The 24,725-nt window shown below is 45.1% G+C and overlaps 1 protein-coding gene across 1 annotated transcript in view; it reads right to left on the bottom strand.

Annotated features, from left to right (window-relative positions):
* PAPPA (pappalysin 1) overlaps nucleotides 1–24,725 on the bottom strand; it is a 236,698-nt gene that overhangs the window by 200,591 nt on the left and 11,382 nt on the right. The window contains exon 2 of the mRNA XM_070596239.1: nucleotides 3,690–4,752. Within this exon, the coding sequence (XP_070452340.1) occupies nucleotides 3,690–4,752 (1,063 nt within the window). The remainder of the gene's footprint in view (nucleotides 1–3,689; nucleotides 4,753–24,725) is intronic.

Here is a 24,725-nt window from a genome sequence, read left to right as displayed (position 1 = left end):
CATCCACGGCTTAGAAACCACATAGAATACTTCTACTCTCTTTTCCACAGGACAGGCCTTCAGAGACTTGAAATGCATGTGTCATGGCCCTCTGGTCATGGCCTTGTGAGAATTTTATCATCCAGGCCAAACATTATCAAGTGGTTATATGATACAGCTCCCGGCCCCTCACTGTCTCAGTCCTCCTCTTTGCACACATCCTCAGTTAACTGTCCTTATCATGGCCTCTTAATAAAGAAAACTCACCACTAATGTAGCTCTAATAGTTTTGCAGTGGTTCATGGAAACCCAAGGCTGTTATCCAACTCTCTTCCAAACTCACTCAGTAAGCACTTCATAATCTCAAGCTCTTGGGAATAGTTGGGAAGAAGAGGAGAGCGAGGACAAAACGTGAAGGGGCAGGTATCTGTGGCCTCAAGGACGTCAGGACAGTGCTGGGAAGCTGTGCCACAGCAATTGACCAGGAGTCAGAAATTTAGAGCACCCTTAACCCCAATTTCACTACTAATTGATTGTGTGAGCTTTGGCCTCAGTTTCCCTCTATGGGGGATACGGAGTTTGGACCCAACGATCTCTGAAGATATTTCTAGATCTGACATTTGGTGCTATTATGACGTCTTCTGCAGCCATCTGCTAGGACTGGGTGCTCTCCTGTAACACATAAATTCCTGAGAACATGGACTAAAGGACTCAAGGACTATTAGATAAAGAATGAGTTTAAAAGTGTTAGAAGAATTGGTACTTCTCCGATGGAGTTTGCCAATCTGCCCAGCTGCATTACTGGTGGATCTTATTGTACTCCAGGGAACTGCTACATAAATTGTCAGAATGATGAATTTTAAACAGTGCTACTCCAAGTGGGCAGGGCATGAACTGTTTCTTACCAGTCTATGGTGCAATGAGTACAAGAATGGAAAGTAAGCATTTAGAAACTTTTAGAGAACTCTGACATCACTTCACCATTCCTGTGGAATTTTATTTTATATTAATTCATTTTGGCTGTATATTACAAAAGTATTGCTTTTCAACACATAGGAAAAAAAAATAAAACAAAACTGGTCCATTACCATAGATGGAGAAGTAATAATTTAAATATTGTCTTTATTGTCTTTACCCATTAAGAAAGAAAAAGAGACAGAGAGAGAAAAAGCACAGCCTGGATGAGAACTAAGTTCAGCTATTTATTAAAAATCACCCAGATAATGTCAATCTAATTTTCACTGCTTGTATTAAAGGCGCTTACCTTCTTTCTATCTTTCTTTTTCTCATTTCTTCCCTCCTCCTTCCCATTCTCCCTTTTTTTAAAGTCACAAAGTAAATACTTCTCTGCAAACTGCCACAGGTTTCTCTCTGCACACAAGAGAGCTGACTCAGCCAGAAAGCTGTCACCCCCAGCCCCATCAGGCTCACCCGGGGCACACGACTTTCCCAGCCAGCAAACAAACAGGCCGTGGCGTGAGTGGTCACAGCGCTGGCACGTGGCCACTCATGGACATTCTGGGCATGCTGTCTCGTGACTTAGAAAAGAGGAGGCTGTTGGAGCCTGCCAGCTCTGTCTGCTGATTGTGAGGGATCTGGGACCTGGGGCCCCGCGGCCCCTCCACACCAGCAGAGCATGCCTGCCCACTGAAGAGGCCAGCTGCCCTCGGTCCTGACCCAATCAGATGGCAGTTTTCTCCCAAGGCTTTAGTAAAGCCACCCTGCCTGTCACCTGTGTCCTTTAACTCTACTTCTTATTGTTCCTCGGACTTAAAAAAAATGCCTCCCCTCAGTGGGAGCTTTGGAGTCAATAAACCTGGGTTCGAAGCCAAGCTTTCCGTTTACTGCCTCAGTGACTTTGGGTAAACCCCTCCATCATTCTGAATCCTGCATTTCCTGAAGCAAAATAGAGCTAAGGGGTACTGAACAAACATTTGAATGAATGTTTGAATGAATGAATGAAACATCTGAATGAATGAATAAATGGGTGAATGACTTCCAACTATTTGTGGCCCTTCACCATTCCCCAGTACCACTCTGCCTGGGCACACAGGTGACTCCTGGGAGTCTAGCTCAGTAGGGCACCACTGCATTAATGCCAGAAGACTTGCATTTGTGACTTAGTGGAATGACTTTCCCGACCATTGACCTTGGCCGAGCCATTTCACTCTCCAAGGTCCTCTATCTCCCCATCAGTCAAATGCAAATGCTAATCCCGTCCTGTCTTCCTTGCCAAATTCCGTCAAAGCCCAAAGGAGAACAGAGATGAAAGTGCATTGTGACCTGGAAGGAACTGGCCACACACCAAGGCTTCTTCTCACATGGGCTGCTCATGCCTCTGAGCCGAGGTGAGAGTCCAGGGGCCTGCCTCGTGCCAGGAGGCTGAGCTGACATGCTTCCTGGCTTGCTGCCAGGCATGACATTCTCCAGCCAGCATCATCATTCCTTTGCACATAGGTATTTTGTCTGTGCATGGGAGGCCCTTGCTCTTTTGAGAGACATAAAGAGAAGAGTCAGCAGAAAACCTGCAGAGGTCGGCAAATGGGCTGGAGCTATCAGCAAGTCCAGGGTCCTGCGTGTTGGACAGAATGGAAAAGTTCAGCGAGAATCTGGGAGATCAGGAAAGTGGAGGTTGACTATCTCTTTGGGTTGGAACTAGTTCTTCTGGGTCCCACACTGAACATAGATCACCTATGGGCTCGCCTTTGGGTTTTCCTTTGGGGTTGCTGCTTAGAGTTAATGGTGCTAGGCAGAGACTAAGGGAGATTAGACAGAAGAACCCTCTTTCTGCCCTCTTCTCAGCAGTAGATGAAGAAGTTCTTCTGCCTCCGGTGTCCTCCCTTCTGCCCGGACCCAACTCTGAAGTCCACATTGTACCTAAGCCTTCTCCAAGATAGTCAAACTGCAAGTCAATTTTTTCTCTTGGATCGCCTATGACACTCCCTAAACCACAGCACATGCTATCTTTCATTAGACAAGTAATGACAAAGACTTACTGAGAGTCAACCAGCTGCCAGGCACTCTAAGAGAGACTGTGCTGCCAATGCTCTCTCTCAATCCTCAGAGCAGCTCGACAAAGTAGGTACCATTGTTATTCGCATTTTACAGATGAGGAAATAGCTTCAAAGAGGTCACAAGGTGAGGAAGTAGTATCGCTGACATCTGAACCCAGGCTGTCTGACCCCAGCTGATCTCCACTTCACCAGCACTGTCCAATAGAACATTCTGCTACAATGGAAGTGTTCCACATTGGTCTGTCCAATATGGTAGCCACTAGCCCCATGTAGCCACTGAGTACTTGGAATGTGGCTAGTGAAGCTCAGGAATTGGATTTTAAATTTTGTTTAACCTAATTTAAATTTAGTCACATGTGGCTAGAGACCACTGTATTGGATAGGGCAGGTCTAACACACTCTACCACATACTTTAGAATGCAAAGCAGCTCATGTCACCTAATATAGACTCTGAGCTCTTTGAGAAGACAGGAGTCTGAGCTTTCCTTCTTAGTCCACAGTAGACTCTCAATATTTTTGCTAGACTATACTTACATATAGTCCTCATGAGTACTTGAGTAATAGACTGGCCTCAGCAGGAGGCTGCCCTGTGAACTGGAAAATTCCCATAACTTCTATGGGTTTCAGGTGCTGTGCTGATAAAATCAGGGTCACGTTTAGCTCTTAACTGGGCATCATCTGCCCAGCAGGTCTTACCTGTATGGAGAGTCGGGGTCGAAGCATGTCTTGGTGACGTCGGTGATTTCAGGGTCACAGCACTCTCCGCCGTCGAAGTTGAACCGTTCATAGTTGCAGTCCATGTCGCACACCCCATTTTGCTGCTTCTTCACGAAGGCAGGGTGGCGCAAGTGGCGGCAGTCCCCACCATCGTGGCCGGTCAGTGTGTGGTTGCACTCAGGGTCGCAGTTCTCATCCCCAATCTTGCTGATGTCACAGTTGGCCAGGATGAGGCGGCGGCGCAGGGAGGAGTTGTTCACCTCCAGCACCTCCAGCTCCCAGGAGATGTTGTAGTGCTTGAAGGCCTCAGCCAGCTGCCGGTGCTGGAAGTCGATCTGCTGGCGGCTCACTGTGGGATTCTCATGGCCATCATCATGGAGGTTGACCACACGGTAGCGTACCACCTTGGGGCGGCGGAAACGTGGGAGCTGGTTGTAGCTGGCGATGACCTCTGTGTTGTCGCACAATGTCTGCCCACATAAAGGAGGCTCCAAGCTTGTGTCTAGAAGAAAGCCGTGGGCACCAGTGAATTCCACTTGGGGGCTGTTGCCGTCCTTCATGGGAGACCAAGCACGCTTCACATTGTCCCAGTTCTCCTGGAGGAGGAGCTGAGGTAGAGGAGTGTGGAGGCCATGGGTTTCCATGTCCAACAGTACCTCCCGCTGGGTCCTGGCCACCTTCCACAGACTGAAGCGCTCGATATAGCCCCGGTAGTTGTGATCCAGAGCACTGCCTCCCAACATGAGCACTTTACACTTCTGGGTTAATGGGCTGAATATGCCACCGACCTGCTCCCCAGACGTTGCCACCTGGGCACCATTCACATACAGTTTCATCAGCCGCCCATCGTAGGTAGCAGCTAGATGTACCCACTGGCCTGGGAGGTAACTGCGGTGGGCATTGATTGTGGTCACTTGCCGAGCCCGGTCTGTCTTCAAGGAGAAGAAGTAGCGTGGGTCTCTGTTGCCTTGATCACTGATGGTGTGAATGCCCACGACCCATCCTCGGTCACGTGAGGTATAAGAACATTTGTCATATAGCCCTATGTGACCCCAAAAGAGAAAGATGAATAAATAAAGGATGGAAGAAGAGGGGATAAGTTATTTCTCTCTGATAAAATTTATAGCAGGATGTCCTAGATCAGCAGTTTCAAACTGTGCTCTGTGGGGTTCTGGCAGTTACTAATGGTGCCTCTGGGACCACCCGAAGATAGGGTGAGGGCTAGAGGAACTGAGAAGACAGGTGAATTGGCTTTAGGGGTTCTCCCCACAACTTTAACCCAAGTGGTTTGACTTACTGGTTTTTAACATGAAACACAGAGGAAAGACTTTTGTTTGAAGACTGTATTCTTGAGCAAAAGAAAACAACAACAACAGCAGTAATAACAATGAAAATGTGAAAACCTTTGATTTTGCAAAGCTGTTGGATGGGTGAGAGGATTTTCTAACTAAGAGGGTATTTTAAGCGTTGGGTAATATAGGAAGTGAGAAGAGAATCAGAGGAAGATAATAATGAATAGAAGATACTCATTTAGAAGGACAGCCCCTTTACAGTCACCATAACTTTGAGTGTACATCAGCCATTAGCAGTACTCAAATGATCGCTGGTGGCAAAGTATCCGGAAAGTTGGCCAGGAGAAGTGAAGGTCAAGGACTGCAAAGCTAGTGTTTCTATCTCCAACAGGAGTCCTGGAGAGCCCTGGTGTTCATCCCCAAAGAAAGGCAGTCATGCTGAATATCCAGGCTGGAAAGGTTTTTAAAGATTGCCACTTCCAACTCCTTCACTTGACAGGTGAGGGAGTTGAGATGCAGAGAATGGAAGGCATTTGTCAGGTTAGACAGGGTCGTTGACAAATCCCCTAAGACCAAATTCAGCTTGCTTTTCTCTAGCACTAAGGCTAGTATTAAAAACATAAAATAAAAGCATCCTCTTAACATAAAAAGATGCTGGAGACTCCTTCATTAAGTAAGGTCTTCCAAGCCCCTACGGCAGGTCAGCATTGTGCTAAGGTCTATGTACAGGTTAATTTATTTAATCCATGTAATACCCCCAAGGTGGTGATATTTATTATGTTAACAGAGGAGGAAATGGAAGGTAAAGGAGGTAAAGGAATGGATGGGTTTAAGGTCAACTGGTTGGTAAGTGGATCCCAGATCCATCAAACTCCGCAATTCACTGTCCTTTGCACTAGCTCTATAGTACCTCCCCTCCCTCAATGCCACCAGGGATCTGGATCACACCATCTACCTGGAGGTATCACAAGTTTTAGTTGGGTCTTTGGGAAAGTTCTAAGCCAGAAGCCTCTAGACTTACTCCGGGAACCCCGGGAACTCGCTTAGCAGATTCTCTCTGGATCTAATTATCTTAATACTCATCAACTCCCATTCCCCAGTCTTTCTGGAATATACCCAGTGTCCTTGGCACAGACAAAGCTGTTGGACGGGGAAGAGGACTTTCTAATTAAGAGAGTATTTTAAGTGTCAGATGATGTGTGAGGCCAGGTGGGGGGAGACAGAGGAATACAAGAATGAATAGAAGATGCTCGTTTAGAAGGACAGTCCCTACTCTCAGCTGGAGAATTGTTGCGGTCACCATAACTTTGGGCATTTATCTGCCATTAGTGTTCATCAAAGGAGCATGGAGAGCTTCCAGCAAAATCAATAGACAAGCCTCACAGTCTTTACTCATTTGTGGGCACTGGGGCCTTACAATTTGTGTAAATCTCTCTGTTAGCAGCTGACATGGATGGCAGTTTTGGCTGAACATCTAAGTCCACCTACACCTCTCTTCTCACTCCCTGTCCAGCAGTCATAATGGCCAGAGTCTCCACACAAAGTCAACTTGCTCTCACAGGCTGGGCAACCTTGGCGAAGCCCCAAGTACCTCCTCTGGGTCTTGGTCCTCTGACTGGTAAAGAAAGGGATTGACTGAGGTGCCCCTCACATGCTCAGTCTGTGTCTGCTTTTCTGTGATTCCAGGTTTTCCAGTGGCTAAAACAGAAACTACTTCTTCCAAAAAACTTTCCCCGATAGTCCTGCAAGGACTGATCCTTCTCTCCTCTGAACTCATTTTACTTCTAGGAAACTGGACAGTTGTTCTCTGGTTTTGGAGTCCCTCCTAGGCTGGATGCTTCTAGAGAGTGATGACTCTGTCTGGGTTATCCATACCCTACCCAGCACCTTGCACCATGCATTGCCTACAGCGGGCACTGGGTCAGTGTCTCATGAATGAGCACAGGAGTGATTCTAAACAGAATGGGAGAAGAGAAAAAGAGATAGCATCAAAGGCACTAATTTATGTCTCCGTGGCTAAAGGACAGAGAAAATCAGAAGACAGACTGTGTTCTCGGTAGGGTAGAAAGAGCAGGGTCTTTGGACTCAGGGTAATTCTGAGGACAGCAATTACTAGCTGTACATCTGAGGAATCACTTCACCTCTGTGGATCTAAATTCTCTCATCTGTATCTCTCTTTAAGTATAAAAGACATAGCAGATACACTGTCCTTGGCATACACTGACTGTCCAAATGGGAGTTCATTTTTAAGACGCTGGAGGGTCTGGGAGTGATGTCAAGGATGAAAAGTAGGAACTGACTAGAAACAAAATACAGAAAGGCCAGAGAGAGAAGGTACCCTGAAGGTATCCTGACCGAGGTATCAAGAGCTGGTAGGATGAAGGCTTGAGAAAGCACAAGTCCTCCTCAAATCTATGGGCAAACCCTACTTCAAAATCATAAATCCCCATTGGCTTAGTGGCTATTAAGAGGCTGCATGTGAAGAGCTATCTCCCCACTGACCCCTCAAAAGCCAAAGCTCGACTCCAGATTTGGAATGAGTTGCCCCAGATCTATCTGTGGCCGGTTGCTAAGAGAATCAGCAGGAGCAAAGGTTCCTGGAGCCCCCACTCTTGTGTCCCCCACTCCACCTCTCAGCTAACCTTCTCTTCCTCCCCTGGCTAACTCCCTCCCTCTTAAACAGAAAACTCTTCTAATGAGAAAATTAACATCTGAAACAGAATCCTTTTTCCCTCTCTCTCTGTGCAGGTTTTTATTTTGCCAGGGACTCTCAGTCCCTGGTTTTCCTGTTGCCTTTGGAAAGCAGCTGGCTGGGCTAGCAAGGTAAAATGTTTACACATCTGTAGGGTGCCCTCAGTTCAGAACTTTCCTGGAGCTTGGGACCCAGGCTCAAGCCACCTCTGTTTGCAGTTGAGAGCGAAGAGGGAAGCAGTGAGGAAGACCAGACTCTGAGACACAGAGCCGAGGACTAAGAGGTGCCTTGGCCACAGGAGGCAGAGAGGAAGGGCAAAGAGGGTTTTCAGTGGAACCAGGAGGAAACACATTAATGGAAACGAGAACCTTGAAGCAGTGGCTTCAGAAGTTCAGAGGGAAATATTTACCTGGAGTGTAAGTGGTGAAAGGAAATCACTGAACTTCAATAGGGATGGGGAGAGGATGGTGGTGATGGGATTTATTTCTGCGTGAAAATAACTTAATCAACAGTAGCCACATCTCAGGGGGGCTGGGAGGGAGGCACTGCTGTATCACCAGCCCAGAACCAAGGATCTGGAACCAGAGATGTGGGCTAAGACTGCCAGATGACCTACCCTGGGACAACTCACACCACCCTTATGCTGCTGGGTCTCATTTCCTTTCTCTCAGAAAGGAGGGGCTTGGATTAAATGATCCCCGGCTACAATTTAAGAGCTCTTTTCTTCACTCTTAGAATGGTCCCTTGTAAGTAGGAGGTGCTCATAAATATGTGTTGATTTGAATCGGATGCCTCATGTCATTCCCAATTCTGGCATGCTTACGCCTCTCTCCTCTGTATCTCCATATGGTACATGGGGCAGTGCTCTCTGGAGGACGTGGGGTACCCCTCCTCACCTCCACTCTGTCCCTCCACAAGAAGATTCTCCAGGAAGATAGAGACACAGTGAAAGAAGCAGTTAGAGTCAGTCTGAAGTCAGCACCATCTGTGTGGTACTAGAGGTTGATCCCGGGGGACACATCCCCCCTTGGCAAGATGGAAGGCCACAGGCAATCCAGCATGCAATCTACATCTAGTTAGCTTAAGCCTGCCCTCAAAGCTACAGGCGCCTGGAAACAGCCAGGGAACATGTGGGAGAGCCCATTCACAGGCTGATGAGGTATCTGGAGCACACTGCACAGATGGAGAGGTTGAGGCACAGACCAGGAAAGGGGCTTGCCCTGGCCTCGTGGTAATCACCTGTCACACAAACCCTGGTCAGTTGGCCTTTCTAATGTGTCCCTATCTTCCTGCAGCTAAGCTTGCTGTGCAAAGGACTTCATATCCCCCCTACCCCACCCCTAGAAGCTTGATGTTTCTTTATTTTCACTGTCTATTTTTCTTCTCATCTACCCACTGAACCTCATCCCAAAGATGAACAGCATGTGTGAAGGAGGCAAGTCCAAAGGCAAAAGCTTGTAAGGAGGCTCCCAAAACCTTGGCCAGGGCTATACTGAGAGGATCTTCTAGGATTTGGGGTCACCCTCTAAGGATCACTTTAATGGCATTACCCCAGGGCAGCTTTGTGTGACCCTTCCATTCCACCCCAGGTACAGACAAATCTTCCTCCCATACATTCATCATACTCTTCTCTGTCTGAAAACTCATCATTCCTGTAATTACTCATCCAATGCCTCTGTTTCCCACACATATGTCAGTTCAGTTCGTTTCTACATGCCCAGCATCCAACACAGCTCCTGGTACCTTTACCTTTTATTTAGAACTATGTCCCATTATGCTCTACATTAATTTTCTCACTTAATCTCACAACAAAACTATCAGCATTTCCCATTCTTCAGAGAGAACTGAGGCTCAAAGGGATAGTGGCTGGTCCAAGGTAACACAGCTTGGAACCCAAGCCTATGGGATTCCCAGGCCCAGGTTCTTCATCACATCACTGCATTAAGTGCCAAGTGCCAAACACTTTATTGTGGGCTGTTTGAAGGCCCCCTCCAAAAATATTTCTATAAGTCCCACAGCACCAACACAAGCAAGTTGAATTGAACTGCAAGCCAGGAAACAGCTTTCCATGTCATTCTTCTGCCCGGGTCTAAAAAGTTGACTAAGGATCAGCGGCTTTTTATTACTAGCCCTTAATCTGTTCTACTTGGCTCGCCCCACTTCACTGGGATCCAAGATTTGCCTGGGCCTGGTTGTCTATCTGGAGTTCGGAATGCCTTCCTGAGCTGGTCCTTCAGCACATAGACTTCCATCACCAGTCTCCTTGCCTGTTGGTTTCTGACTCAGCTTTGTTCCAACCTCCAGGGTCCATACTGAAATGTGTTTTGTCATGGTTGTTGTCACACTATTGGCTACCTCTCATTTTCTTTTCCATTTGTTATGGGCTGAGTTGTGTCCCTTCAAACTTCATATGTTGAAGTCCCAACCCCTAGTACCTCCAAATGTGAGTGGATTTGGTGATAGGGTTTTTACAGAGGTAATCAAGCTAACATGAGGTCCTTAGGGTGGGCCCTAATCCAATAGGACTGATGTCCTTATAAGAAGGTGAGATTAGGACACACACATACACAGAGGAAAGATGATGTGAAGAGACAGGGAAAAGACAGCCATCTACAAGCCAAGGAGAGAGGCCTCAGGAGAAATCAACCTTGAAGACACTTTGATCTTGGACACCTAGCCTCTAGAATTGTGAGAAAATAAATTTCTGTTGTTTAAGACACTCAGTCTTGGAATTTTGTTATGGTAACCCTAGCAAACTATATCACCATCATTCAGCAAGTTTTCCAAGCTCTACAACTGAAATCTTCAATGACTCTCTCAAATCTTTCTCTGCCATCTTTCACTGCTTTGTGCACAGTTTAGAATCCTTCTCTGCTTATGATGCATTGCCTTAATTTACTCAGTTCCTATCCTGAGCAGAGCAAGGTGCATTAGGAGAATGCAAACCTTGGTGGTGTGGTCACCACGCACAGGCATGTTCCTCACGGGGGAGGGGTGTTTCTGTTTCAGCTAGAATGTGCTTTTCTGAAGGCCCTGCTGTGTGTTGAGCAAGTCAGTAGCTGCTTCTATGCCAAGGTGTCTCATAACCCTTACAACAACTTTGTATAACAGATGCTATTTACAGGTGAGGAAACCGAGACTCAGAGAGGTGAGGTTACCTGCTCAAGGTCACACAGCACTAAGCAGTAGGAAAAACTGAAATTCAAGACCCCTGATTTCAAGTTCAGTTCCCCCATAGACAAGGATGGCCTCAACCATGCCTCCATCCTGTGGGGTTTCTCCCTAGGATGTTTTCCTGGGATGGTTTAACTCAACACAAAATTAGCTGTGACAACATTTAACTTTCATCGCTGTCTGGGGAGGACGATTAGCAAAGGATGGCAAGTATATGCCAAGTTTGTATTATTATTTGTTTTCTCTTATTGGGAGAGTGGATGCGGAATGAGAAGAAACTCTATCGGGGTCATTTCTGCCTGTGACAAAGTAGCATTTTCAATTAAATAATGATAATGGTAACGAGCATTTGCTGAAAACCTCTATGTGGCAGTCTCTCTGGTAAGCACAGACATCCCATTTAGTGCTCATATGGACTCAGTGAAGTGGGCTTTCCTGAAATTCCCTTGACAGAGAAGGAAACTGAGGAGTACAGGAGCTAAGTGATTTCCCCCTAAGGATCCAAGCTGGAGAGTGGTGGAATCTCAGTCAGACTGACTCTGAAGCCAGAGCTCTCTTCCAGGATGCCTTCCTTTAATGGGAATAACTCTTAGCCCATCTCAAGGTTCTTGTGTCCCAGCTCAGCCACTACTTTGCAGTGGGTCACTGGAAAATCAGCCCCCCTCTCTGGGCTCCCTCACCTCCCTGACCTCTGAGATGGGAGGGATATACCACATGGCCATAGAGGTCCCTTCCACCTCAGACTCCCTGTGACTCTGAGATCCTGGGTCCCTCAGACATCCCAGTCTTGGTTCTTACTGTGGGAGATGTACGGTCGTGGAGGAGGGGGAAGAGGGAAGAGAAGACCATTTCAGGACCTCCAAATTAAGGATGTCCACTAGCTATGGCATGTCTTCCAGGGGAATACAGGCAGAGGTGAGAGGATGCGGGGATGAAAGGGGAAATTTAGGTCAACAATCCGGTTTCTTTCAGGACGCTAAAAAAATTAAAAGCTAAAGCTTGAGGCTGGCCCCTTTTTTGTTGTGTCTTGTTTTGTTTTCCCTTCCATGATTTAATGGCTGGTATCAAAGCCACAGAGGAATGCTTGAGAGAGCAATCCTATGCAAAGCTTTTATCCGTCTAAAGGAGAGTGATTAAAACAGACAGATTTGGGTTAAGTATACCCATGGTCCCTGCGCTTGGTTCAGTCGGGGGGAGGACCGCCAAAATGACCCTGGAGGACTCGGCAGCACCAGGCATTCAGAGGAAGGCTGGGATATCACTGAGAGGGTACCTGAGGGACTGCTCCTCAGCATCCTCATCCCTCCCAGCCCATCTTGGCTCAAAGGACTGATCTTTCAAGGAGGCTTGAAATAAATCACAGCTGGCTGGAGGCTTATCCCAAATTATACTGAGTTCTGGACATTCCTGTCTCCTGGTGTAGAGGCAGGTGCATCAAGGGTAACCCTTTGGAGGAAGTCACAAGGTCAAGATTAGCTCAAGTGTCTCCGATGATCTATGAGTTGGCCATGCAAGTGAATGCGTGGGGCCAGGTTTCCCATTGAAGGACTGTATGGAATAGCTGGAAGAGATCCACGATGGCATCTGTGTCTGCGCTCTGTCTGTATTCATTTTCCTCCTGGGAACCACTGCCTAAAAGCCCTCTGACTACATGGGTCTGCTTACCTTTTTAACTAGCTGTGTGACCTTAGATGACTTCACTCAACTCTCTGAGCCTCAGTTTTCCCATAAGTACTCCAGGGATTAAAAAGTCTTACCCTGTATACTTCACAGATCTCTTTTAAGAGAGAAAAGAGATAAATGTCTGCATATTTCATTGTAAACTTTTTAAGGTGATCCAGATGTAAGGCAAGGTTGACAGGAGTATGCCAAAGCTTTATTAATACACGGGCTTATGTGGTGCATTTGGGATGGCAAAGTGCTTTTGAGGGTTCAAGATGGACCTGTGTTTTCCACTGGCTCTTGACTCTGCAGCCTACCTTCTTTACTCACACGTGAGCTGGCTATGCAGACATAGAAAGGTCAGGGTCTTACAGACCAACACTCGTGCATTCAAATGCTGGCTCAACCATTCACCAGCTATGTGATTTGGGAAAGTCAGGGCATCTCTCCTAGTACTAGTCTTCTTATCTGTAAAATGGGGATAATACTGTCTACCTCTGCTGCTTGCAGGGGGAACTTATGAGATAATGAACGTACCAGGACTTGGCCCATGGTCATGGCAACATAACAAGCGTTCAGCACGTGTGCTCGTGTACTGTGGAGTCTGATCTGTTGGAATTCCAGCTCCGCTTCTTTTTAGCTCTGTAGCCTTGGGCAAAATCCCTTCACCTCCCTGATAGTTCCCTCCGCTGTAAACTGATAATAACAGTACTTAACGCATAGTGCCATTTTGAGGATTTAGTGAGAGAATGCAAACACTTATTTGCATAGCACGTGATAAATGTTAACTGCACTTTTTATTGATATTAATAATAAATGTCTGTTCCTTTTCCTCAGAATCGAGACCATTTGTTTTTTTCCTTCTTCTGTGCTGTTAAACTTCAGCTTTTCTGACACTGTTCTCTGAAATAGAGAGACGTGTTCATTGCTCTCTTTTTCACACATTGTCAATGAAATTGGTGCATATCAACTTAAAAAAAAAGAATATGGGAGGAGGAGAGGAAGAAAGAGACAAAGCAGAAGGAGAAGGAGGGGGAAGAGGTGAAGGAGGGGGAGAAGGAGGAGGGAAGGAGGTGGAGGAGAAGAGGATGATTTACACATTTTTGTTTTGTTCACCCTTAAACGTTCCCATAGCACAAACCAGACCCTGGTACACTGAGTGGTGCTCATGTTAAAGCTGCCCTGGAGAGGAAAGCCTACCTTTGGTCATTTTGATGATTTGGACCTACGAGCTCTCCCCGTTCACTCACCAAACCTCAGAAACAATGATACCTCTTCTCAGGAAATTGTCAAAGACCACTGCATCCTGCTGTCCACATTCTTCACAGCTGCTCCAAGCCCTTACCCTTCATCATCCATGGAACCAGGCATAGTCAGGGCTGGAGGTTCCCTTAAAGGTCGCTAAATCCCCCCCTTTACCACCAACCGCCTGCTTGAATCACTTATACAACATCTCAACAAGTGACTGCTCATATTTCCAGAATCAGAGAACTCCTTGCTGTCTGAGGAAGGCCTTTGCACCCTTGGGCATTTCTCAAAGCTCTCCTAGAGTGAACCCAAATCGCTTCCCTTTCCTTTCCACCACGTGGTCCAGGATCTGGTCTTCAGGAACCCACAGAGTTATTCTGTGCCCCTTACCCCAGGACAGCACTGGAGATGTCTAAGGCTTTTGGTGGTGTTACCCCTGGCTCTTCTATTTCCCAAATTAATATCCCCAAGTCCTGCCTCATTTATTTATCCATTCACTGATTCATTCAACCCATATTCATGGGGCATCAACTGTATCAGGTCCTAGTTGGAGTCCAGGGTATGGAACGTGACCAGTCACAGGCTTCACCCTCTGGTGAGAGACCTGCTATTTCCTAATGCGAGTGCCAGTCCTCTGTTGATGCAACGTAGATACAATAGGAGTTGATACTATACAATTAGGAAGACCTATTATTACCATACCTGCCTCCTGACATTATCCCTAGGATCACTACTCTGATTTGTTTTAATGCCACTCAGAGCCACATGAACTTATTGAGAAACAAATAGAGTCACTATTCATGACATGCCATGTACAAGGCCAAGAACTTCATGTGCATCATCTTGTTGAATTATTACAGCTAACCTATGAGATAAGTTCTCTTGGTCCCATTTTATGGATGAGAAAACTGACACTCAGAGAGTTGCACTGATTTGGAAAAGGTCATTTGACTTGTAATAACATGAATAGCATTAGAACACAGCTTTCTGATTCCAAAGCCAGGTGCTTAACCAATGCCTTCTGTTTTCTAGGGATAAATAAGCAAATGTTCTTTTAAAATTGATTGAATACTTATATCTTTATATAGTCAATTTTTAAATCTTCCCCACATTGATTATATACTCTGCTATAATGATACAGGAAGCATTCTTAAGTTTCCTTGAAGTTTTAAAGCACACAGAGCATCTTAATTATTTCATTTGCTTCTTCCATAACTCTCGAAAGGAGGCAAAATAGGAATTACGATCCTGTTCACACAAATGGGGAAAGTGAGGCTCTGAGACAGTAAAGAGTACGTGTCTGTTCACTACTCTGCATCTAGAGCCTTCCATGTGGTGCCGAGGACATCAGTACTCAATAAATATCTGTTGAACGGATGAATGAATGAATGAATGAAATATATGCCCACGGCTTGTGAGAAAACCCAATTTGAGTAGATTTTGAGGTTTTGAACCATCTTTACAGCCCTGGAACAAGAGCCCTGACTTGGAGGCAGGAGTGAGCATCTTTGTGACACTAGGTAAGCCCCTTCTTCCACTTCTTGGCCCTCTGTTTTTCCATCTATACAATGGGAGGGTGGCATGAGTGGTCACTAGCTTTGTTGTGTAAAATACTAAAGGAGTAAGAAGGAGTCAGGAAAGCACAGTTCAGCTGTATGCTAGCTGGACTAAGCTGTGTGACCTGAGGCAAGTTGCATCCTCTCTCCGGCTGCCTTTTCTCACCTGAGAAAGGAGAAGACTGTGGTGAAACAACTTCTAGGAATTTTCTTGAAGATGTAAGCAAAAGATATCTAAATTGGGGATGGTAACACATGAACTTTTGCCCTGATTTGCCACGAATGTACTACTTATCTTGGGCAAATTCCTCTTCATCCAGGGTCACATCAGGACTTTCATGGACCCAGGGCACTTTTTACTTCCTCCATAAATATATATAATTACATTTTATGATTGCATTGATATAAAGATATATATAATCAAGAGGCTAGGTTCATTGTTACATATGTATTATTATTATATTAACTTTTTTCTTCTGATTTGAAAAGAAATTAAGCCCTTTTTATGGGCCCCTGAAAGTACTGTGGACCTCAGGCAATGCACCAACTGCGCCTAATGGATGAGTCAGCCTTGGGTCCACCTTTGGACCTCAGATCCTCATCTACAAAATAGCATTGGGAGGAGGCACTGAGAACCTGTAGCCAATCCAAGGAGTTCAGGGGGATGAGGAAGGTTCCCACATGGGAGAAACAAATGATGTAAATTTCATAACTGATGCAGGCCCACAGCAAGTTATGAAAAAATGCACCCCAGACAGTGTGGGCTGAGCTCCGGAAACAAAAGCTCCTCTCTCGGGTGAGCCTGCCATCACCTCATCCTGGCCCACACAGCCAGGGGTGAGCCTTTCAGAGAGAGAGATGGCAAAGGGAGATAAGGAAGGGATGCAGTCAGACAGGCAGATCCCCACTTCGCAGGGCTGGTGCCATCCGGAATTACCCTCCAATGCGGGGAGAGCAATGATAGCTGATGCTTGCAGAGCAGTCACTGCATGCCAGGCATGGTGCTAAACTCTTTGCATGGATTAGTTCATATAACCTTCACAATAATCCAAGCAGGGAGGCATTGTTATCATCTCCATTTTACAGATGAGGAAACTGAGACCCAGAGAAGCTCAAATAACTTGTCCAAACCTGAGTGACTTGCTGGCAAGTGACAGAGGTGGGGTTCAAAGCCAGGCAATCAGACCCAAGATTGCACGTTCTTAACTTCGAAGTTATGCTGCCCAGCCAGGGGTAAAGTGATCACATGAGGACGAGGGGTAGTTTTTAATTATAAGCCAATAAAGCATAATAGAGTAAGTCCTGATAGAGGTACAAGCAAACAGAGCTCAGAGGAAGGAACACTTGATTCAGACAGGAAGGCTCAGAGAAGTTTTCCTGGACGAGTGACATAAGAACAGAACCTTGCACAAGGAACAGGAATTTGGTGGGGGGAAGCGGGGCAAAGATCTTCTGGCAGAAGGTGAAGTATGAGCAAAGCAAGAGCTATGACATTACCAGAAGGTGACCCTGGAGATGGCAAGACATCTGCTTTTGATGGAACTGAAGGTGCGCAAAGTATTGGAAGGAAATGAATAGAGTAGATGGCAAAGGACTGTGAATGGCATGCCAAGAGATCTGAAGTGTACTCCATAGACAATAGGGAATCTTGCGTGGTTTTTCGGGAAAAGAGTCATAGGAAATGGGCATCATTAGCTAGGGATTTCTTGATGTTTATCAATAGGGTCACAGAGCTGAAAGAACCAAGACTCATGTCTCTGGACTCTGTGCCCAGTGCTCATTGATAATCTGGAGTCATTCAGCCTGAAGACCTACAATGAAAAGCATGGAATGTAAGCAAAATTTTGAAGAGAGAGGGCTGATAGACTTTTGGATATTAATTTTCAATTGTTTTCACATCCACTAGAAAATAGTGAATTATAATTTAATTCAAAGGAGCTCTTTAAGGCTCCAGATGGATAAATGGTATTTAGATGCTCATTGGGACTTCCACGAGGTGGAGGATGATCTAGCTCAGCCTTGAGCTTGGTCTCTAGTTGATCTTGATCATTTACCTTCTGGGGCTTGGTTTCCCCATCTCCTCAACCAGCAAAGGGTGGAGAGTGGATCTCCAAGTTCCTCTCTAGCTCCGATAATCTATCACATAAACTCTTGAGGTGCAGGTATTATATCTCCTTTGACTCCACACTCTGAGTGCTTAGCCTGGGATCTGACACAAGGTAGACCCAATAAATAATTATTGAATACTTGGAATGAATTGAACTTTTGAACTTAAGACTCTTGTGGAATCTTTAGGGGATTTAAATGGAAAGTTTGGAATCGATGACCCTTTTTAAATAAGAAAGCATAAAAACAAGCAGATCAGTAACCCAGACAGGCTAGTATTTCCTCTCTGGCTATAAAAGATGCTGAGGAACTGAAAGACTCTGGAACAGAAGACTGATGGGAGGGAGGCCAAGGACACTGCAAGGTCAAGGGGGAAACCAAAGGTGAAAGAGCATGGAGGTGGGGACATATGTTCTAGGAGCACCAGATTATTCCATCAATGATTCTCAACCAGTGGACATTTGGCAACGTTTCTGCAGACATTTCTAATCACAACTAGAGAGGAAGTGCTACTGCAGCTAGTGGATAGAGGTCAGGGATGCTGCTAAACATCCTACAATAAACAGGACAAAGTCTCATGACAAAGATCTATTCCAAAATGTAAACAGTGCTGAGGTTGTGAAACCCTGATATAACGAACTAGGAAAAGTTATGGTAGGAAATAATGTTTGGGGAGGAAGTTGAATGTGAGGGTAAGGAATACTGATCTGATCTAGAGAGGTTTGTGGAGGAGTGGTTAGAACGTGAACTTTGGAGACTGATCCTACCATTTACTTGCTGTGTGACCTTGGGCAATTCACTTAACCTTCCTGTACCTCAGTTCTCTCATATTGGAAACTAATATTATAAAAGTACCTGTTTTAGAGGGTCATTGTGAGGAGTTAACACAAAGAGTTAACACATGCAAAGTACTCAGAACGGCAGCTGGCACATGTGACGCGCTAAATATGTTAGCTATTATCATTGCCATGTGTGGATAATAGGGAGCTAAAATAGACTCAAGTTTGAGAGAGTGGCAAAAGATTCCCTTCAGTTGCTGATAATCCTAGAAAAATGATCTAGAGCTGCATGATCATCATGTGACTATTACATCCACCCCATTAATAATCCCTCTTCAGTCAGTGTCTGCTTCAGATGACACTGCAGGCTGGATGTGTTTGGGTCGTTCTTGCTGTTTGCAAGCAACTCCCTGTCTGGGCTCTGTTTTCCAGATATCCATGAGGCCCAGGCCAGCATCCGACTGCCTCTCCCGTCCAGGTTCCTCACGGTTTTAATGAATAAGTGGAAGGAGACAGAGGAAGCCAGACATAAAGACAGATGGAAAGATGGAAAGGCAGGAAGCCTTCCACGAAAGCTGCTGCCAGTGATACACGCTGTTCACAGGGATTCCAAGGACAGAGTGGGGGCATGTTTTAGAGATTTGTGTGAGCTACTAATACTGTTCCCTGAAAGCCCTTGTTTGTAAATAGATATTTCTGCTGACATTGGGCTTTGTAAGGGCAGACAGAGTTGTGGGGGGAGGGTGTTAGAGAGAAAGGCAGGTTGTGTCCGCGAGCCTTAGACCATGTGTTTGTTGTTGAGAATACAAAGACTTCACTGTATTAAATGAAAATGCTTGTTTTACAAGGCGAGTGGGAATATGATAGGTACATGTCGAAAATGCTTCGGAAACTGAAACAACCCCATGCCACGAGGGCTTCCTGCTACATCATGCATCCAGGGGCGCACACAGATCATGAAGGCTCTGAATCACTACACAAGGACTTTGGGGGTTGTGGGCAAAGAGAGTCCAGGGGCTAAGTGACTGTTAGCTCCCTTTATGAAGCCTGCCCTTGCCCAGAGAACCCTGCCTCTATTTCTCATTCTCTATTGGTTTCCTACCCCTCTTGACCTAAGAGGAGAAGCTGTTATTGATCTAAAATATTAGTATAAAGGAGCCTCCAGTAGTCTAGACCCAGACTCAGAGCACTACCAGGAATACTAATAATTATATAACTACACAGCGAGAGTACTTTAATTTTTTCAAGGTAGTTTTCAACTTCTGAAGTGGGGTTTTCAAACTGCACCCTAGTAGAAGCAAAAGGTTCAGTGGAGGTGTCTCAGGGGATATTTTTCAAGGACTCACAGTGGCATAAGAACAAGAATTGGAGCCTCCTAACTCTTGCCGAAGCTCTAGCATTGAGCCCAGTAAATGGAAGATGGAATGAATGGAAGGGTAGATGGATGAGGGCATGCACTGATGGAAGGGTGAAGAGGTGAAATGATGGAGGGATGAAGGTATGGAGGAATGTAGGTATAAGAGGAAGAGAGGGAGGAAGGAAGGAAGGATGGAAGGAAGGAAGGAAGGAAGGAAGGAAGGAAGGGTAGATGGTTGGATGGATGGAATAGTAGATGGATATTTGGATTCATAGATTCATGGGTAAAGTCCGCAGTGAATAATTATGGTCAGGACTACCTCAGGCCACATTTGACATGAACTTGCTTCACTTTTAAAACTCAGAGACCACAGTTTGAATAAACAAAGTTGTAGATTATATTTCTAAGGAATAAACTAACTTCTCCTCAGAGGGAAAAAAGTCCCAAATTCTATTTACTCCAACAAGGGTACAGATGAAGAAAAGTGCAATTCCTCAGTCTGAAATGACAACTCAACATCAACATTCTCATTTTCACAGATCTCCTAAAGTGTTCAGATTTTACAGCTGAGAACAGGCTTCAGGAAATGACCTCGTATGCCTCCTGCTTTTGGGCATTTAAGTCATCATTTGGGGGTCCATAGATCCCTTTAAGAAACTGATGAAAATTTTGGACCCTCTCCCCAGAAAAATGTGCATAGCCTCAAATTTTTACAGAAAATGTCTTGGTCTTCACAAATCTCTTCAAGTTCTCCTAGATGAAAGTGCAAGAAACCCTCCTCTCCTCTGTTGATCTAAAATATTTCTGTTATTCAGGTATTTCAGTTGGGAATGGTATAAGCAAGGAAATTAAGGGTAATGCTATCAACCAAAATACTAAGTCCTAAGTAAAATAATAACATAACATTCAACTCACATCATGAGAATAGTATAACTGAGATTCCACTCTTGGGCTCATGACATTTATTCTCCATCTAGAGGTCAGAGTGATCTTTCAGAAACCTACACCAGATCCTGTAACTTCTTTGTTTGAAACTCCCTGACAGCTTCCCAGTTCATCTAGATTAAAATCTAGATTCCATGACCTGGGCTGCCTTCAGCTCCAGACACACACGTCTCCCAGCTTGCTCATCTGTTCCTTCAACATCCTGGACTTGCCCTGCTGCGTGGTCTATGCACTAGCTGTTCTATCTCTTTCTAGAACTTTCTTCATTTATCTTTTCATATGGCTTGTTCCTTTTCATCTGTCATTCAAGCCTCAGCCTTGTCACCTAAATCAATGTCCATCTACTCCAGTCACTCCCTATAGCACCACTTTTATTACTTATCATTATTAATACATAAATCCTTATAGTTGCTTACTTGTTTGTTGTCTGTCTCTCCTCACAAGAATACAAAGTCCAGGAGAGCAGGGACCTGCTCTGTCTTGCTCACTCTTGCATTTCTAACAGTGTCAGGCACACACTGTATATTTGTTGACTATATGGAGACACATAGAGGTTTTCTTGGTGTTGTCAGTACTCACTGTGGGACCCTGGACAAATGTCTCCCCATTTTGGACTTCAGACTTCCCACTTATAAAAGGATAGTTTGGGTACTATCCAACTACAGGATTCAATGATCTGAAATCTTTGTGACCACGTTCAAAAGAGTTAGGCCCAAATCCCAGACAATATGGCAGGACAGAAGGAATGGTCAGGAGAACTGGGATCCAGTACTTCTCTGTCTCTAATTTGGGATGGAACTTGTGATAATTTCCTGGTCTTCTCTGGACATTAGATTCTCCATCTGTGAACTGAGGAGACTGGACCAGATGCACTGTGAATTTATACCATTTATTCATCTAGAAATCCACCCACAAATATTTGTAGAACCCCTGCAGTGTGCTAGCCCTGGGAGGGTGTACTGAGCATGGAAGACATTCCTGTCATCATTCTGCTCTCCTATCCTCTGGGAGGTCTCCAAGGCTCAGGTGAAGGTTGCAGAAAGAACATAGGTACATCTCACACAATTACACTGGGTTCTTCAGCAGCAATCTCTAGGGATGAGGTTGGAGAAGCTGAGAGAAAACAATGGGGGAAAGGACTTAAAGCCAACCGAACGGTACACTGGCTAAGCAGAAAGGAAGGGAGGCAGAGTGACAGGGAAAGGTGATAAGAAGATACACAGGTAACTGGTCAGCTTAGAGAGCCCAAGGCCATATCTGCCAGCTAATTCCATACCTAACATGCATGCGTTCACTGCTTGGCCTTTCCTAAGATCCATGACATCATGTCTCAAAGCACCCACTTCACTGTACCACTTTCACTCACCCTGTCTTCTCCCTTATTTGGAGCCATCTCCAATTCATTTAACAAAGTCTACTGAGCACCAACTGGCAGGGCTGATAAAGTGAAAAGGTAGGAATGAAGACCGAAGTGGTCTCTGCTCCTAAGGAGCTTGGAGATAAGTGGAGAGAGACAGAAAAGTATGAAGGCCATCACAATAGAGTGACAAATGCAATGAGAAGGGAACAGAAGGGGCTGCTAGACTTGATTTGGATGGTGATGGATTGAGTTGTCCAATCATTTCTAGTGTCACATTCCTAAAAGCTACTCTGGGTGAATGTCCTCAGTCAAGGCATGAATCAAAAAGTGTTTATTATTTGAATTTGATTTATGGTTCTACGTTTAAAATGACATGCATGATACATCCACAAGCAAGACAAGGTGAACACTCCACATACATACACGTCACCTATTTCATGAACAAGTCTTCAACCTTTCGAGGTGGAAGGGACCTCTTATGCCTCTAAAATCTCAAAGCACTTTCTAGCCTCCATAATAAACATGAGTGTTCAACAACACAGTGTTTCTGCCTCTGTGTTTCCCCAGGACTTTATTAATTGCTTAGTTATAGAAGTTACCATGATGTCATGCATCTGTTTACCAGTCTGCTTCCGCCACTAGGATTGGGAGTTCCTCAAGAGATGGAACTGTGCCCTGTTCTTTTTAATCCCAATCACCTAGCTCAATGTGTAATACACAAGGACATAAAAGTTGCTTGATAACTATCTGTTAAATGGATGGATGGATGGAAAGTTGGAAGGAAGGAAGATTTATCTCCTATTAAACTGCCATTTCCTATTAAATCTCACAGAATGCCTAGGACAGAGATTTGTCACATAAGAAATGCTTAAGGAAAGTTACCAAAAAGACTAATTCAGTGGAAAGATCACTGACTTGGGAGTCAAGATACCTGAATTCTGGTTTCATTCTTGCTGTCAACTTGCTGCTAACTTTACTCATTTAGCTTAATCTAACAAGTTAATTTGCGTGGGCCTCAATTTCTCCATCTGTAAACTGAGCAGATTTGATAAATCAGACTCTACCATCATTGGGGAAATGATGAAGAAGATATGGTATTTGTTTGTTTTTAGCAGATAAGATCTAATCAGCCCAGTGTGGCTGTTCTGTAACGGAGTCATCCTGAGAGCTTTATACCAGCTCTATGAGCCTTCATCGGCTCCAAGTATATCACAAATCAAGAGTATGTCACAAATGAGCCTTGTTCCTCCAGAGTCGTTCTTCTACTCAGAACCCCATAGTTCATGCAGCACAATCACCTACAAACGTCCCAGATTTGCTCAGAATGCATCAGGGCTCTCCTCAGAGGGTGACATTGTGTCTCCACGGAGCACGTTTTGGGGAACATGCCGCAGGCTTTGATTCCCAAAAAAGAAATCTAGAAATGTCTTTGGCAGAGAGCATCTTTGAAATAAGTGTATATCTCCCAGTAGACTACTTAAAGGTGGGAAACACTCTAGTGGATGTAAATGGCCTTTTTGTTCAAAAGTCACCTGCAAATAAAATATATTTTGCATATCAAAGATATTTCTTAGCCAATCTCTGATAACGTTCCTTTAAATTTTTCTTCCACCTCTCTCTCCCTTGATCCCTTTCTCCCTCCCTCCCTTGTCTTCCTTTCTCCTTCTACAATCTCTAAATATTTGCATTAGCCATTGGGGGCACCATCATCCAACCATCCATCTATTCATTCATTCATTCATTCATATATTCATCCTCTGATGGAACATTTACTGGACAGCCACTGTGTTCCAAGCAGTGCGTTAGGCCCTGTGGATAGAGATGACATTGAAGTGGCCTATATTTGAACCCCAGTTCCACCACCCTTTAGCTGTGGGGCCTTCAGCAAGTCATGTAACTTTCCAAACCTAATTCAGAGGGGTTCAAAGAGTAGCACTCAGTACAGTGCCAGCACACAGTAAGTGCTCATTATAAGCTAGCTGCTTTTATTACTGTTATTACTGCTGAGAATACGTACTCTCCCCCAAGGGTATATAAACAGTGGATAGAGGATTCCAGATCCCGAGGTCACCACAAGGTCTCACAAGACCAAGAGAAGCAGACGGAAGGGCCCCCCATCAGGAAGGAGGGAAACGGATGAAAAAGGCAACAGACAGGACTTCCAGGACACTCGAGGCCCAGTAAGACCCTGATAAGGGGAGAGGGGAAACCTGAGAGGAGAGCAGAGCTTGGGATTATGTGCTGCAAGGCATATACAAAACAAATGCTTTGCAAACAGGCTAGGGGCTGACTGGGGAAGACCAAGGCTGAAATGTGGCTTGGATTAGAAAGGCCGAAATGTGAGCTGAAGAGGCATTTAAATACGCTGCTCCCTCCCTTCTCTGTTTTGGAAGGCCAGGCTTCTTTTTCCTTCTGACTTCTTTGCTCAAGGGGAAATGGAATTAACCACTGTGTAATGTTTTTGAGTGTGACGCACAGGGTAGGTCATGTGCTTTGGTTACGTAATGCAACATGCCTGAGGTTCCTGAGCTCTTTCTCCCAGAATCTTTAGATACTTAGCCAGTTCTCTTCTTCAGTCATGCATTCACTAAACAAAAATACATAGAGCTCCTTTATAAGCCAGGCACTGAGCTGGACAGTGGAGAAGTTGAGATGACCCCAAATATACACATAATTAAATGTGATAAAGAATTCCAGGTGTTTTGGTACATGCATGCAGAGGGTATAGTGAAGACAGGTGGATAACGGAGGTAGGGAACCAGTTATACTTGGGCAAGAGTCAGGGAGGGCTTCTCAAGAAGATTAGACTCTTGAGCAGAATCTTATAGAGGGCTAAGTGTTCTG

Source organism: Equus przewalskii, chromosome 26 (assembly GCF_037783145.1).
Source record: "Equus przewalskii isolate Varuska chromosome 26, EquPr2, whole genome shotgun sequence".
Lineage (NCBI taxonomy): Eukaryota > Metazoa > Chordata > Mammalia > Perissodactyla > Equidae > Equus > Equus przewalskii.
The sequence above is the reverse complement of the archived record's forward strand: the minus strand, read 5'-3'. Positions and strand labels throughout refer to the sequence as shown.